The 17,516-nt window shown below is 43.5% G+C and overlaps 1 protein-coding gene across 3 annotated transcripts in view; it reads left to right on the top strand.

Annotated features, from left to right (window-relative positions):
- The window catches only part of ABL2 (ABL proto-oncogene 2, non-receptor tyrosine kinase), a 380,773-nt gene that overhangs the window by 240,834 nt on the left and 122,423 nt on the right, over positions 1-17,516 (top strand). For all 3 annotated transcript variants that reach the window (XM_085601714.1, XM_085601716.1, XM_085601715.1), the window contains exons 6-7: positions 3,308-3,485; positions 4,128-4,312. In XM_085601714.1, the coding sequence (XP_085457840.1) occupies positions 3,308-3,485; positions 4,128-4,312 (363 nt within the window). The remainder of the gene's footprint in view (positions 1-3,307; positions 3,486-4,127; positions 4,313-17,516) is intronic.

The raw sequence follows: 17,516 nt of genomic DNA on the forward strand, positions 1-17,516 counted from the left end.
GTAATCCATATTCAAAGCAATCAGTATCTACATGCTCAACAAACTAACTTTTTCAAAATGCCCGAACAAATTTTTTGTTTAAGATTGTTGTTTCTTCGGCATTTGGTTTAAAAATAGTTTTCAGAAGTAATACTGAATTTGCAAGGCAACAGAGCCACACACTTGCATATGCAGGCTGATCCAACAACGGTACAATGGCAAATTGGCATAGGATTTAGTAAGCATTGATATTATGGACTGCTTGCACTCTGATGTGGGTAGGAATAGTGCTGTCTATCAAGATTTTAGCCATAGATAATGAGCCAGGACTCTGCAGTTCCCCTGTCATATTCCTTGGCAGCGTTTCTCTCACGGAATGCAAAACCCATCTGAAGATATTTTACATATTTATTTGCAAATCACTGGACGTCTCAGAAAATTAATGCAGCCTTGTTCCTTTTGTGCAAAACTGTATTGGAACGTGATAAAAGTATCCAGTTCATGGAGGAATGTGCATTTTGTTGCCTCTCTGAGAAGATTTGGAGACTTTTTCTTTTTTAGAATTGAGACATTTTCCAAAAAGGGAAAGGCAATAAGACCTATGGTGGTTATCAGGGCTCTCTGATATAGAGATTTGCAAAAGTACTAGATGTCCCACTTTGCACATTTACAGGATACTGTGTATCTTGAGGCAAGAATTAACTGAGCATTTATAAAACATTTAAAATCTGCTGCCCCAAGAGAGAGGCTCCTACACAGTTGAATTCAAATAATGAGAACCTGCATGACTTCATCGTGAAGAGGATAAACATGTATAGCTGTGAATATCCACCACCCTCCAGCTAGTCTCTTGTCCTAGCCTTCCATGTCTAGCAGAAGTAGTCAGATTTAAATAATCATCATGGGAACTCATAGAGAAAGTTGGGTTTTGGTTCATGTAAATAATGCACACATTTTCCTTATGCATTCATCTTGAAAATCATTATGCAGTCAGGTAGGACTGAGGGAGTCAGTGAGTAATAGTGTCTCACATTGCTGACCATGGAAAATGTTACTAGCATTCACAACTTAAAAGTGGCCAGTTTTGACAATTGGGATGCCCCAGGAATCTCAGTAAAGTCTGTGTCCTCGTTGCTATCTGCCTGCGATGGAATGCCAGCAGCTAGAGCCATGTGACCGGAGGGGCCATTTGAGTGGATCACAGCATTTAGAGACACCCCCTTCTAATAGGGAGTAGAGGTATTGAATCAATCTGTTACTGTTTCTTACATGAGCGGAGCAACTGTGAAACAGATCAAAGAGACCCTGAATCAAATGCTCTATAGTATTCTCTCTTCTGCTTACAGTTGCAAATGTCTGCTGCATCTCTCTTCTCACTCATCCTCTAAACACTTCAATGTTTCCACATTGCCTCCCTGCTTCAAGTGTAAGTGAAGCATGTCCTCCCTTGTCCGAGCTAGCCAGCTGCTGGTTGTGGACATGTTAACGTCCAGGCCTGCAGCTCATCGTGCATATCGTAGAGGCATTAGCATCTCACTGCTTCTATGCTGGGAATTTCAGGGCTCATCCATCTTCAAATCTTGTTACATTTTTCTTGCCTCCCTGTCCCCGCTCCTACATTTCTATTACCACTTTTTTTTAACCCATCCATCTTCGCCCTCTCAATCTTCCTCTCTTTCCCAGTTAACCCATCTGTCCGGCTCTTCTTTTTCTTCTTTCTCCTGTTTTTCCCTTCTCCTTTTTTCCATTCTCTCTAATTCATTACATTGCTTTTTGCCTCTCTTCTCCTAACAACATTTTTCACCTGATTACTTATACCTTGTGCTTCTTTGTGAGATAGCCTCTCTATCTTCTTATGTAGTTTGGTTCTACTGTGTCACTGTCAACTGATAGCATTTAACTTTAATAAGTGGTTCTCCCAGCTTGCAGCTTCCCGGGTTACCAACACAGGTAAGGACTTGCCTAACCCAGGATTAGAATTTATCACCAGAGGATCCAAGCTCGCTGTACGGAATCATAACTTACCTTCTTTGTTATACATCATCCTGTGAGCACCCAACGATCCACAAATGTGGTCTTTGTCCATCCTGTGATAGATTTATTAACATGTCTTGTTGATGCCATAAAGCAGCCCGCTGTTGAAATACCCAGCTCCCACTGAGTGGAAAGGTGTTAATCTTTATTGTTCCTACTACTCTGTCAATGAAAAGTCCTAGTCCGTGAACTCTGGGTTCTCTGAAATAATCTTCACTGATGAACAGACAATGTAACATATATAACCAAAAAGCAAGATCCATCCTTGTTGATGCTCACTAATAAAAGGCTCTATCGTTCAGAAGCCCAAAATGTGATTGTTGTAGAAAAGAGAATTAGATTATGATAAATAGATGAAAGTTTTGCTAATTTGTATCTTAACCCCAAAGGTTTTGCTGACAGTACAACGTCATAACCTCTTGCCTTGTTTGGAACCCTTCTTTCATGAGTCTTTCTTTAATCTGGATTTTATTTTATTTGGTACCTGAACCTTTTAAAGGCATATTAAAGACAAGTGATAACTTTTGGTTTCATTACCGTTTTCTGTTTAGCCATGCATCAAACATTAGCATGCCAAAATTAATCTAACATTTTCCCATCACAACGTCATGCTGGTGGTAATAGTTGTTCTTTTCACAATAAAAAATACATACTTCAAAACAAATAATTTTAGAACAAGCGGACTTGAGAACACTCATTACCTCTCTGCATACACAGCTTCAGAAACTGTAAATCGTTCTGAATGACAGTCCAACATTTGATGCTACCAAACAGTATACACCACATCCTTGTGCAATGCTTCTCTGAATGCTTTTGAATCCTTCTTGTTGCCCATTGCACCACCTACTGCTTCATCTCATTATCCCCATCAAATCATATAAATTGGCTTCATTGATCAGAAAGTGTGTCTTAATTACAGATCCACTGGTTCTAGCAAAAGCAACTCAGTGCTTTGGTGATTTCTTAGGCAGAGAGGGCCTTAACCAGGATTCTGTTTTGGCTTGATTGTGCTTTGGATACTTGGAAGTCCTTAGCAACTCAGTCTTATCCCTACTTGCCTTTAGCCCTTCTGAGGTGTACCCATTAGATACTGTGTAATTTTCGGTGGTCTTTGACTTCCAAGTGATCTTGTATATTATTGGTCTATCAGTTTCTATCGCATCATCTTGTTCTCTTCAACTCCCCCCCCCCCCCCCCCCCCCTTTGCTGTGTCAGTATCAGGTAAGAGATGCCTGCCTCTCAAGCTCCCAATGCTGTTATTTTCTGAACGATCCTTTCTTCTTATTGCTACCAGGTGTTTGTACGTTGGAGCCGCCATTCTACATTGTGACAGAGTACATGCCATTCGGCAATCTTCTGGATTACCTGCGTGACTGTAACCGTGAGGAGGTGAGCGCCGTGGTGCTCCTCTACATGGCCACACAGATCTCTTCCGCCATGGAGTACCTCGAGAGGAAGAACTTCATCCATAGGTACAAAGGTGTAAACAATGCAAATGAGCATCAGTCTTTCTATTATGTAGGCTCTGGTGAGGGAAGGGTGCAGTCATGGTTGGAGGGAGGATTCAGCGTTGACTTTTGAAATTCATTGCTGTACATGAAATCCAGAAGAGGAAGGCTGATATTCCCTTCCTGCGAAACATGCATTTGATTATTGCCATTAGCAGTGATCATATGCTTCATGGCAGGAAGACAGTAAAAAGTGTCACTTAATAACTTGTGATGGTATTTAATTGATCGTTTCAATCTGAAATGTAGAGCTGTGGAGTTGGTGCCATTGATTTGCTGAAGGGAGGCCTATTTGGAGATGAATAATAGTGACACTTTAAAAGCTTAGGTCGTAGAAGTCCCAACAAATCTTCTTTATTTGCCTTCATTTGATGACATGGTGACACAAGGAAAGATTACTTCATTCAAACCGTTTTGTAGCTTGTGCTAAAGTCAGCAGCAAAGTAGCCAAAAATATTCACACACAGGATAGGAGCCTAGTTGCCCCTGATTACATTCTGATGATGCTGAAACCATTGCATCAGATCCTGTTGTGCTTTGCACGTCACATCTCCTCTTTGTGTCTTTCTATGTTAGTGTCACATAGTCTATTTCAATTCCTCGCAGGGATCTTGCAGCCCGCAACTGCTTGGTTGGAGAGAACCATGTGGTCAAAGTGGCAGATTTTGGCTTGAGTCGACTGATGACCGGAGACACATACACCGCACATGCAGGAGCTAAGTTTCCCATCAAGTGGACAGCACCTGAGAGCCTGGCTTACAACACTTTTTCCATAAAGTCTGATGTCTGGGGTAAGAAATGGCACTGGAGGTTGGCGCTGGGGGGTCACCCGTAATGCTCTTTAATTAGTTGTCAAATTGTTAAAGCACATACTCCTGCATTGCTGTATCCTCCCATATCAAGTCACTGTACCTATACATGTGTTTTTAGGTGCTTGATCTGGTTGTTGAGAAAGTGTTTTTTTAATGTGAATTATGCTTACCCTGAATGGTTATCCCCGGGATGGGTGGTCATCTCTTTCAGTAAACTATATGAATCTGTTTTCTGAAGGAATACTATTAAACAAAATGTGGCAATGCCCATTGATAATGACTTATAACTGAAAAATGCATCTTTGGTCGTTGGTGAAGGTAGGCAGTCAGTAGCTTGTAGTTCATGCACTGTCACTCCTTAATGCACTCCTGCATTAATTTATCTATCCTTTGATTCATTGTTGTAATTACCCCCTCTCAATATAATACACACCCTGAATAAGCATATACAAGATAAATGAAAATAAATATGGCGCCTAAATGTGACCGGCATATACTTGCAGTAAAAAAGCATTGCCAATAAGTTTTAGCAATATTGTACACCAGAGTTGCTGCAGTTTATTTAGTGTGGATAAAAGTTAGTGGAGTAAAGGAGAGTGGAGTGTCGTGGAGTGTTATGGAGTGGCATGGAGTTGAGTGGGGTGGAAAGGAGTTAAGTGGAGGGTCATGGAGTCGCGTACCATATTGGGGAGTGCCGAGGAGGGAATAGCGTGTCATAGAGTGGAAGGGCGTAGATTTAAGTGGCGTAGAGTGGAGTACAGTGCCATTGTTGAGTAGAGAGTTGTAGAATGAAGTGGCAGAGTTTCATGGAGTGGTGTAGAGCAGAGTGGAGTGGCATAGCAGGTGTTGCGTAGAGTGGCATAGAAGGTGTTTTATAGAGTGGTGTAGAGCTGAGATTAATCGTAGAGTGGAGTAAAGTGGCATGGAGTGACATAGAGGGAGTCGCGTAGTGTAAAAGTGGAGTAGAGTTGCTGAGGAGTGGCATAGAGTGGAGTAGAGTGTCAGTCATGCAGGGTTTAATGGAGTAGAATATCATAGATTGGAGTAGAGTTCAGTGGCCTAGAGTGAAGTGACATAAAGTACAGTGAGACAGGGTAGATTGCAGTGGGGTACAGTGCATTGGTTTTGAGTAAAGTATTGCACTGGCGTAAAGTGCAGTGACGTAGAGTGGCAGAGTAGAGCGGTGCACAGTAGATTACAGTGGCGTAGGTTACAGTGCTGTAGATTATAGTGGCATGGACTGCTGCAGGTAGAGTGTAGAGTGCAGTGACACAATCTTGGAAATTCATTGTGCAACTTCCGGTGGAGGAGGACAAGCTTTGTGAGCAGCAGAGAGCAGTACGACTGAGGAGCACGGCCAAGCAGCAGTACGGCTTTGCCGAGTCGGATAATTGAGAGACCGACGCATGCTGCCTCTGCCATTCAGGCCTGGGTGGCCCAGCTACCCTATCACCGTTATGGGCCATAAGGCAAAGGCCGCAGAAGAGGGGCAGATGGCAGTGCAATGGGGCCTGGCTGCAATAGGCTGCAGTCCCTTTGCGTAGAACAGAAACCGCCAGCATTAGGCTTGTGCGGCTTTTACCCACGAGAGACTGTGCCCCCGCTGAGTCACTACAGCCACGCCTGCGGAGACACTAATTTTCATCTGGTCTCACCATCCCCCACTTTGGACCCAGGCCTCAGATATCTGTCCTCTGAGGCAAACAGCAACAGTCGGCGGTCGTGACAGAGAGAGACCAGCTGAAAGTGGCTTGCAAATCAGTCATGGTCCTATAAAGAAGCTAGAAGGTCGCAAAAACAGACATGCATATTTAACATACTCAGTAGATTACCAACTTACTGCAATAGTACGACTAATAAAGGCAGTGGGGGCTTCTGGGTAGTGGGACCGGTGTGGCTGGTGGTGGACAATAACAGATATGCTTGTGCGTCCATGAGTGTTGCATCATTGCATCATTAAGGGTGCCCAGTGCCCCATTGCACAGCAGGAGACTCCCAGGAAGGGCGGAAATACCCTCAAATTTAAAACTCGCCTCTACATTGCCGCCACAAACCTCCTCCGGCTGTCCAATTGTCCCGCAAGCAGGGTTCGGCAGGTAATCCACAGGCTGAATCCGACAGACCAGGAAAAGAAACCGAACCTGCGGGTCCTGTAAATCAGCAAGGAATGTAACAGACCCAGGAACTTACCCCATAGGGAGCGAAGCTTGGAAAATATGTATTACAGAAGCAGGCAAGTAAAATTCCATCTGTGGTGCTACCCAACTAAGTCTAAAAGAAAAAGGGGCCGTAAGGATACATATTGAGAATGTGGTCCAGGAGGACGTGGGGGGACCCAGGTCAGGGCAATTAAGATGCTAAAAAGACACGAATACCAGAGTAGTACTCCGTAATATATGTCTGGAGGATGAAGTAGTAATAGAATTGGAAACATCGTCAGCAAAACAGAAATCCCAAAAGTGTAAGACCTCAACAGTGCATAAGAAAGAGGGCTATAAAATAATGGACTTTTTAACCCAGAAAAACCGAGAATTCAAATACCATGGCAAATATAATAACTTCTGCATCGTCTAACTTGGGAACCTCACCAGGGACGGTAAAGCTTTCCATTGACAAGAAAAATCTACGTGATGTTCCCTCCTAAGAAGCAAATCGTGTAGATCAGAATCTTTCTCATCCCTGAATCTTTCTATTCCCAGTAACAGGGATTTCCTCAGCCCAAGTTCTCCTCCAGCCACCTCCAATGTCCTGCTTAAATCCCCTGAAACTCTGAATCAACCACTGATTAGTCTCAGAATCAACATTATCCATGCACAATGTCGAGAAAAATCTAACCAAAAACCCACTTGTTCTGCAGTCAGCCCCACTTCAAGGGGCACTTTTGACAGAAGGAATGAACAACAGTTAATCTGAGCCCATTCCTGGTCGGCAGCAGTAGCTCCCCAGCCAAGGACAAATTTATGTTTGTGGCAAAACACCCTTAAGTCCAATCAAGAGGCCTCTGACTGATGCAGTTCCCAACCCGCTCCAAATGAACAAGAGCGACCGTGTTTTCAAGTTTGGAAATTGCAGTGGAAGAAGCACTCGAAGTAGCGAACTCTAATGTCCCTGTAGTTACATTGGGGGAACTTTTGTCCACATTTGAGGCACTGACTTCGACAATTCGACATCATGCAGACAACAGGAGCTACGGGTTGACCTCCTTAACATTTTGGCAGTACACATTGTGGGCATTGATAAGAAATAACCAGCATTAAAGAGCTAATACAAAGAGCCCAAAACCACAAGTACATCCAGCAAACCACTTGCCAATGCGTAAATTTAGGGGATAACCTTGCAGGAAGTAAGAGTACACTCAATCAGACCACACAAAAGACTGCAGGTCCTAGAACATGACCTAACAGACCTAGAACCAACTACCAACGTTTAACCACTCGCGGACCAGCCATCCCCAGTAGCTTCAAACCAACTTTGTGCAAGCCCATCATTGAAGGCTTGTAGAGAAAGGGATTCGGCTCAGTGGCCAACAGCTGATGTAGGTAGGGTTAGCTCAAATCTTGAAAGACTAGAAGTAACAGTCTCTGCATCCGAAGCAAATAAACTGCGAAGGAAAGGCTCAGCCCTAACTAAAAGGATAAAAAAAACACCACAGGATGTCTCCCCCCCCCCCGAAAAGCAAAGGGTCTCAGCAAAAGCATTTTTCAGCTATTTTCTCAATACAGAGCATCAGTAGTAGACGATTAGGAGGAACCTAGACACAAAAACAGCCCCGATTGAAATTCCAGCGGGGAAAAGGCAAGGACAAGTGACCGTACAAAACCCTATATGCATACAACACAGTGGGCCAAAACAACAATTAGGGCCACACAAGGGCCAGGATCTTGCGCAAAGCCTGATCGGCAGTCTGGTTGTATCCATAGAACAAGGGGAAAAAGAAGAAGCCAGTATCGAAGTGAAAAGAAGGGAAAACATTTCAGAGCCCTCATCACCCAAAACAAAGGACAACCATGAGCAGCAAAACGAGCCCACTCTTAATAAGTATACAAACAAGGGGAAAGTTAGTAGGAACATCCAGATTATTCAAGACGTGCGCAGGACAGAGACACTACCCTGGGTCCGAGCACAGGAGCAATACATGCGGTTTGAAGCGCACCACCAGAGAAAAATCCAGGCTTACCTAGGAATACAAGACCCCAAAATACAAGTGCCGACATAGGAACACAGAAGTATAAAACTTATGTTAATACTCACCAATTCATTAAAATGCTCTTTTGTCATTTTAAATAGAGGAGCAATTTTAAAACTTAGAGGAAGCAAGAGGACTTGCGCACGTTAACTCTTCAGATCTACTGGTGATAGAATTCAAACCACACACAAATAACAGAGAGGCAACAGTAACACTATGGGTATCTCTGGAAATAGTGCTTCAATTGTTGGCACTGGGAAACATTTCAATTGTGGGGATTTCAATTATGAAAGATTGATCCCCCTCATTACACAGGCCCATTGATTCCTTGTACTTCAAAGAACCCAACTGACTGGCCTCTAACAGCACAAAGTCATTCGATCTGAAGGGGGGGCGTTGGGAGCAGGTCTGGTCCAGATTCAAAATATTACAATAGTACAACATCGAGGCACCGACCACTACAAACGGGATCTGCTGCACTACCAAAACCTGGGTGGGTCATGCCCTGCACGAACAGTATATCAAATGGTCTTGACACCAACACCTCAGCAACAGAACCGGACCGTATTAATATCTGCACTTGGAACACCTCCGGCCTCAAGACCCTTTTGCATGATGGAGATGCAGTGTAATTTCTCCTAAGGTTTGACATAATTATGACCCAGGAAAACTGGAGTGTAGAACCAACACCAATTGTTGGTTACATAGAACACTATACCACAGCCGAGAAGAACTTCAACCACGGGCACCCCAGGGGGCATGTCCTCATATTTGTCAACTAAATTCGACTGGATGCCAGAAAAGATCGATTGTGGAGTAAACTGATTTCAAGTAATTAGGCTAGATAGTAAAACAAACAAACTCCTCGCAAAGTCACTTCATATTATAAAATTCTATATTCATACAAGCAAAGCGAAGAAAGAGGGAAAATGCCAATCTTGTTCAATTATAATGAAGACCTTACAGAGTTCATACTAGCAACCGATCTTTATCATCTCTGGGGATTTTAGCACAAACCTAATCAGATCAGCAAAAATCAGGGTAATCAATTTTGCGGCACCAGGTTATAAAAGCAGTTGCTAAAAGTGGGCCTAAAGATCTCGAATGGTAATACCAAGGGGGACTCCCATAGCGTCCATTACATTCCTCAGTGGCAGAGTAAAATCTACTATTGACTACACGCTAATAAGCGAGGAAGCCTTGCCTCTGGTGAGTCCATTCCTAATCAGTCCCTGCACGGAGTGTGATCATTTCCCACAAATCCTAAGGGTAGGCTGCAAGTATCACCAGCTGAGTCCAACAAATGATCTAATATCTACCCCAGTCACCTTTAATCAGAAAATATTAAAATGGCGTGGACCAGGGACAGAGAAGATAATGTCTGAAGCATATCGTTGTATAAGAACTCTAGAAGAGGTAAAAAGAGTAACAGGAAATCCGGATGAAGAAAAATCTGCAGCAAAGCAATGCGAAAAAGCCTGGCCAACCTACATTTCTACACTGCTATCAAAATTCCCGGCTGGATCGCAAACACAAAAAAAACGAGAAGGCATAAACAGAAGAACGGGAATAGAAAGGCAAAGCTTCTATACTAGCAGTTTACGCAAATTGAAGACACAAATATCAAGAGCAGTGAGGCAGAAACTAACAGCAGATATATAGAATGGGTAGAAGGTTGAAAAATCCCCACTGCGAGCGAGCCCTTAGAGTACAATACCATAAGGAATGTCGGACAGCAAAAAGAAAATATCAAGAAGAAATCTGGAACAAGATTTTATGTTCCAGCAAACAACCGAACAGTAAAGAATTTGGCAAGTGATCAATGGGCTGGTAACAGGAAAGGCACAACTGTAAAATGCGGGGATACTGGAGGATGCTTGGGAAGCCCATGTTCGAGAAATGTACCCCTTGCCAGCCACCTATGGGGCGGACATGGTTAGCCACAATAAAGCAGTTCGGACTGCATCACGTGAAGAAACCTGGGAGACCCGTGAACTTAGGTCAGTATAGGCAACTTATGGCAACCAACTGGACCCTGCAGAAACCGAGTGCTCCAGGAGAAACCACGTAAGCAACGTGACTTCGATAGTGAGTATGAAAAAACTAGAAAACATTCGAATGCTCTACCCAATGCATTCTTTAACCCCTTGAGTGCCCCGCCCTTTCCACGCCCTGTGCCGGGCGTTTCATTAGCGGGCGGGGCTCATGACAAGATAGTCTCGTCATGGGCACAGCGCAACCGCGGCCCATGACGAGACCATCTCGTCATGGGCACTCAAGGGGTTAAGCAGGATATCACTTACTGATCTTGCTGTTTAGCTCCCCTTTTTGAGCTTTTTTTTCTTGGATATTATCCCAGGATCATGGAACGGTAACATCTTCTATCCCATCTACAAGAATAGATGTCTAACCTCACCAAGTAACTACAGGCTACTTGCCCTTATTGACGTTGAAGCAAAACTATACGCATCAGGTTTACTTCAAAATTTACTTGCATGCGACAACGAAAACAACAACAAATTTAACAGCACTCGCCATCTTGGCAGAAAAAGCCAAACGTTGTAAAACTCAACTGTTAGCATGTTTTGCTGACCTCAAATTGGCCTTCAACCTGGTCCAACGTGGCCGTCTGTGGGCGAAACTTGATGAATGGAGTATCCCAATAGGTTTGTTGAAGGCAGTCATAGCGCTGCATGCAGAAATCTGGGCCCAGGTTAAAATTCGGAGACTGGTCTAGTCACGAAAACAAATTACACAACAGATGACCTCAAACAGGGCTGCATGCTAGCCTTGAGTCTCTTCAGCTTATATTTAGCAGACCTTAAGTTACTTTCCCCAAGAAGGAAGCCATCCTCCAATTTTGGCAACAGAAAAAATAGGATCCTTCTAGTATGCAAACGATAGTGTTTTCTTGAGCCAAACACCAATAGGCCACCAATAGGCCTGCAACACTGCATTAAAGCTTTAAAAACCTATATATGAGACTAGCAAGGCTTAGAACTAAACCCAAGTTAAACCAAAGTGGTTGGACTTGTTGACACCAAGTACAAGTCATTCACCTGGTTCATAGAGGACAAAAAGGTTGGAGCGCCACCACATACAAATATCTAGGCATCAACATGGAACATCAGATGGCCTTTAAACATCATCTAGCCACCATACAGGCAAAAGCACGTTCATTAAGCTTTGGATTCAAACTGCTAAAAAAGATACTTGTCTGGCCACAACTCAGGCATTTACTAACGGTAATGATGGCACAGCTCACGCTCAGAGTGGCATAAGGCATGGAAATCATGCATAGTCGGGAATCAGCAATGGTGAACAAGCTCCAAACAAAAGTTTGCAAATCAGTGTCTTTCACACCAAAAACAGCATTACCGGCTCAGTGCCGTCTTGAATTTGGCTTACAAAAACAAAATTTACAGAGAATGAATGCCTTTGTCAAATTCTGCTGGTGACTACGTGCTTCTGAGTGTGGCTCCATGAACTATCTATGTTGGAAGGAAATGGGGGAACAACAAAGGAACCATCACAAATACTCTTAGGGAGAATACCTAGGCCGGGGAATTGAGTAACTAGGAATCCAAGATGCATGGGCCAGCAGCATTTAAAAAGCTGTCTTTTATCAAGTAACCAACTCCTCAACCCATCTTCTATTTTACATGACAAAAACTACTTTGCAAAGAGAAGGTATGCTTGGACAGTAATGAACTCGTATAAAAACTTGAGACCCAGGAGTACATGTCAGACCATTTTTCACCTACCTGGAAACACCAGTTCTTGTTCTACAGAATTAGTTTTGTAGGCACTAGAAACTTTATTCCTACCTGAAAAAGCCCACGAGAAGACTTAAGATGTCGCCTATGCGGATACAAATGAGGGACATTAGCACATATATTCTTTGTGTATACCGGAGGTTATGGCCCAGAGGAAAACCAATCTTTAACCTGCAAATTCTTACATGCAGGGAAGCTGTAGCTACCTGGCTAAGAGGCACTTCAATCCGCCTAGCTTGCCAGGGATCAACATTTTTAAAACCGGTCATGAACAAGCTTAGGGGTACTGGGCCAGAGTTGCATTAAGGCATAGAATCCTTTTTATGAGCAGTTTTGCACAAACTGTATGCACTGCACTACTTGAAATAAGGGATGCATTATTTGCACTAGTAACATGCACTTTACAAATTGGCAAGCTTAGGGGTACAGGTCTAAAGAAAGATTAAGGCAAGGAAGCCCTTTCAAGGAGCAGTTTTGCACAAATAGAATGCTCTTTATTTCTTAAAATAAGGGGTTCATTTTTGCAGAAGTCACACACACTCCACAAATAAAGCCTAACTGCTTGTATCTGTAAAATATAGTACCCACAGGTAAGTAGAAATTTCTGGCTAAGTGCCACCCCAATTCCCCATTTTGCCAGGGACCAAGTTTTTCATAACAGATCCAATAAAACGTCAAGGTATCGGGCCAAAGAAAGCTTAAGAGTAGCTAGTATTCTAGGAGTAGCCTCGCTTAAACAGTATGCACTTTATCACCTGAAACAAGGGGAGCACCTTTGTACCAGCCGTATACACTTTATAAATTAAATAAGTGGACCAAAATAGTAGAGAGAGAGGTCGCTTTTCAAGATTTACATACATTTTATTTCCTTTGAGCTTCATGGGCAAGGATCCAAATGAGTCAAACAAGAATTGATGTTTTGCACACGAGAATGTCAACAGCGCAAAATGTTTAAAATAAGTTATTTAACAGATAAAAATAGAGCACATGTTTTATTTCTTTTTATAAAGTTAGTGTGATATTGTATGGAAGGGTTTTATCTTCAGCTGTATTGCATGGTTTTAATTAACTGTACACAAACTTTGACAGTGGCATTGAGTGCAGTAGAGTTGAGTGGTGCAGTTGCATAGAGTGTGGTGGCATAGTGTAGCCATTTTGAGTAGAGTGTCAGAGTGTAGGGTCTTTAGAGTTGTGCAGTGACAGAGTACAGTGGTAGAGTGTAGAATAGAGTGGCACAGAGTGCAGTGTTGTATAATGCCAAAGTGCGCAGTGGCTTAGAGTGCTGTGGCATAAAGTAGAATGTATAGTGCTGTAAATTACGGTGGTGCAAAGTAGTTGGCATAGGTGCAGTGGCGTAGGGTGCATTGATTTTGAGTAAAGTGGTGTAGAGTGCATTGGCTTAGAGTACAGTGGCATAGCGTAGGCTGTAGAGGCGTAGAGTGGTGCAGGGTAGAGCGCAGTGGCATAGGGTAGAGTGGTGCAGCATTGATTGTAGCGGCATAGAGTGGATGGAATAGCACAAAGTGGCATAGAGTGTAGTGGCGTAGAGTAGATTGAGGGGAGTGGTGCAGGGTAGAGTGGAGTGGTATAGAGTGATGGCATAGACTAGAGTGGTGTAGAGTGCAGTGGCGAAGAGTGCAGTAGTGAATAGTAGAGTGCACTGGCATAGAATTGAGTGGTGTAGAGTGGGGTAGAGTGAAGTGTCAGAGTGCAGTGATGCACAGTGCAGTAGAGTGGTGCAGAGTAGAGAGCAGTTGTGTAGAATGGGGCAGAGTTAATTGACGCATAAAGATCGTTTCGATCGAATAAGACGCTCCGTGACCGTCTGGCTCGACGTCACGAAATGCAGCAAGGCGGCTCCATACCGCACATCTTCGGAGAAGATTACGACCAAGAACACGCTCAAGGAGCCAAGGAAGAACAACATTCCGAAGCAGACTCAGACATGGAAGTAGTGGAGCAAGTTACACTGGAATCGGGAGCGAGTCGGCCCCCAGCGGCACCGAATCGAAATCCTTGGCGCCGAAAGCCAAGCTTGTCTATCCTCCATCTTTGTCCAAGCCTAAATCTTCGGTGCCAAAGAGTTCCGAGCCGAAACTCTTGACGCCGAAAACTACAAATAGAGAGACTCCAACCCAAGATTTTCGGTCCGATGTTCCACCTCCGGATCCAAAACAAAAAGAACTGGTTATCAACCCAGATACTGGACATATTCCTGCCAAATTACCTGGAAAAAGGAAATTGGCACATCAGGATGAACATCTTATACCTCTAAAGAAAAGAAACCATGGGTACAAACCCATCACCACCTGATATTCCACTTCCTTCACCTACTAATCCTCACCTACTTATTATCCCCACTAATTCACCACTATCACCTGACCCATCCACGATGAGGGGAATGGGGATGACAACAGGCCACAAGATGCTGATCCATGTGGGGATAATAATACCAATCCACATAGACCCTGATTTGTATCCATCCAGGCCATCACCTCCTGATGACAATATAGTTTATATTGAGCTTCTTAATAGGGCTGCCCACTATGATGAGGGGGAATTATATAAAGAAACTTTAGAGGAGGACTTCTTATTCGAGACATTAAGCTCCATAAAAAAAAAAAACAGCACACACTTTACCAATGCTTAAGCATGCAGATAAGGTTTGATGGTTACTGCCTGGAACTTGGACACTCCCCCAAAAATTCTTCCAAGATCACATGCAATCTCACGAACATCTCACCCTTCTAAAAAAAAGAGGTTCAATCTCTGTTAGAAAAAGAAGCAATAGAGCCAGTCCTATTAGAACATCAAGGAAACTAAGTATACTCCCTATACTTAATTCCCAAGAAGGACGGATCTCTCGGGCCTATACTGGATCTCCGAGAACTCAATCTATACATTCAATCAGACCACTTTCACATGGTCACTCTACAACAAGTACTTCCACTCCTTCAACAAGGTGACTTCCTGTCCACTCTGGACTTGACGCCGGTTTCCATATCCCAATACATCCTGCTCATCGCCAATACCTAAGGTTCGTGGTAGGACAGCATTATTAGTTCAAGGTGCTCTCATTTGGAGTAACAACCGCACCCAGAGTTTTCACCAAGTGCTTAGCAGTAGTCGCAGCTCACCTTCGAAGACAACCCATTACGTCATATCTGGACGACTGACTCATAAAAGCCAGCTCCCAAAAAAGCTGTCTCCGTCACACTGACAAAACAGTGCAGTTGCTCCACAATCTTGGATTCATAGTAAACCTGTCCAAGTCTCATCTACAACCGTCCAACACACAGGTGTATCTGGTAGCCACAATAGATGCACAAAAGGCTTTAGCCTACCCCAATCTGGCCAGAATTCGCAACATGCAGGCTCTGCTCTGCCAGTTTCAGCCTCATCACTCATTTCCAGCTTGAGTGTTCATGCAGTTACTAGGAATGATGGCGTCTTGCATACTAATAGTCCCTTACGCAAGACTTCACATGCGTCCCCTCAAGAGTGCTTAGCATGTCAATGGAACCAGGCTCAGGGTCAGTTATCGGATCTAGTGTTATTGGATGGCCGCACCCATCGCGCTCTGCAGTGGTGGAATACACAAAACCTTTTAAAAGGGCGGCCCTTCATCGTGCCGGTTCCACAGATAGTGCCAATAGCAGACGCATCGCTCACTGGTTGGGGAGCTCATCTCCAAACACATACAATTCAGGGCATGTGGAGCCTGCAGCAAAAACAGCTCCACATAAACCATCTAGAGTTGCTAGTAATTTTTCTAGCACTCAAAGCTTTTTAAGTTCATCTAGTAGGCAAAGCTGTCCTGATCATACAGACCATATGACAGCAGTGTACTACATACAAAAACAAGGGGGGGGGGGGGGGAAACTCTCTCCAGCTGTCACAACTAGCACAGACCATCTGGAGATGGGCCATACATCACAGAATGTTTCTCTGGGCAGGACACCTTCCAGGAGTTAAGAATCAGATTGCAGATCCGCTCAGTCGTCAAAGACAACATATCCATGAATGGGAACTCCACCCTCAAGTTCACCTCCCATTCTTTCAAATGTGGGGCTTTCCAGACATGGATGTGTTCACCACGATCCTGAACACAAAATGCCCAAACTTCGCATCCAGACATCCACATTCATTGGCCAAGGGCAATGCACTATGGATAAAGTGGTCCGGGATATTTGCCTACGCTTTTTCGCCTCTCCCACTCATTCCATTAGTGGTTCGGAAGCTCAGACAGGCGTCCCTAACATTAATTCTAGCTGCTCCCACATGGGCTCAACAACCCTGGATCATATCCCTGTTGGAGCTTTCAGTAGTTCCTCACCAAAAACTACACCTCATTCCCAATATGCTCACTCTGAGCCATGGAGAAATAAGACATCCAGATCCCAGCCATCTCAACCTTGCGATCTGGCACCTGAAATCTTGGAGTTTGGCTACCTTAATCTTCCGCCAGACTGTATAAATATTATCAAAGAGGCTAGACGTCCTACCACAAGAGCATTCTATGCAGCAAAGTGGAAGTGATTTTTTATATACTGCAATAACAAATCAAATAGATCCACTGGACGCTTCAGTTCAAAACATCATTTGCTATTTACATCTGCAGAGTTCCAAATTAGTGTACTCCTCCATATGCTTACATCTTGCTGCAATAGCTGCATACCTACAGAACAGACAACATCTGTCTCTTTTTAGAGTACCTGTCATCAAAGCATTATGGAGGGACTTAAAAGAATCATTCCTCCAAGACTTCCACCTGCTTTAGTATGGAATCTCAACATTGTCATCACCAGGCTAATGGGTCCACCCTTTGAACCATTGCATAAATGTGAAATACAATTTCTTACTTGGAAGGTATCTTTCCTCATAGCTATCACATCTCTGAGGAGAGTGGGTGAGCTTCAGGCACTAACCATTTAACAACCATTCTTACAAATACATCAAAATAAATTGGTTCTGTGGACCAACCCTAAATGTATACCAAAAGTCATATCAACCAGTAAGTTGCCCGTGTTCTTCCCTCAACCAGATTCTGTGGCAGAACGTGCTTTTCACACTTTAGATGTGAAATGAGCTTTTCTTTACTATATAGAAAGGACAAAACCTTTCCGCAAAACAACTATTTGTCGCTTTTGCTCCACCACATAAAGGCAATCCAATATCAAAGTCAGGCATTGCAAGGTGTATAGTCAAATGCATTTTGATA

This window comes from Triturus cristatus, chromosome 4_2 (assembly GCF_964204655.1).
Source record: "Triturus cristatus chromosome 4_2, aTriCri1.1, whole genome shotgun sequence".
Lineage (NCBI taxonomy): Eukaryota > Metazoa > Chordata > Amphibia > Caudata > Salamandridae > Triturus > Triturus cristatus.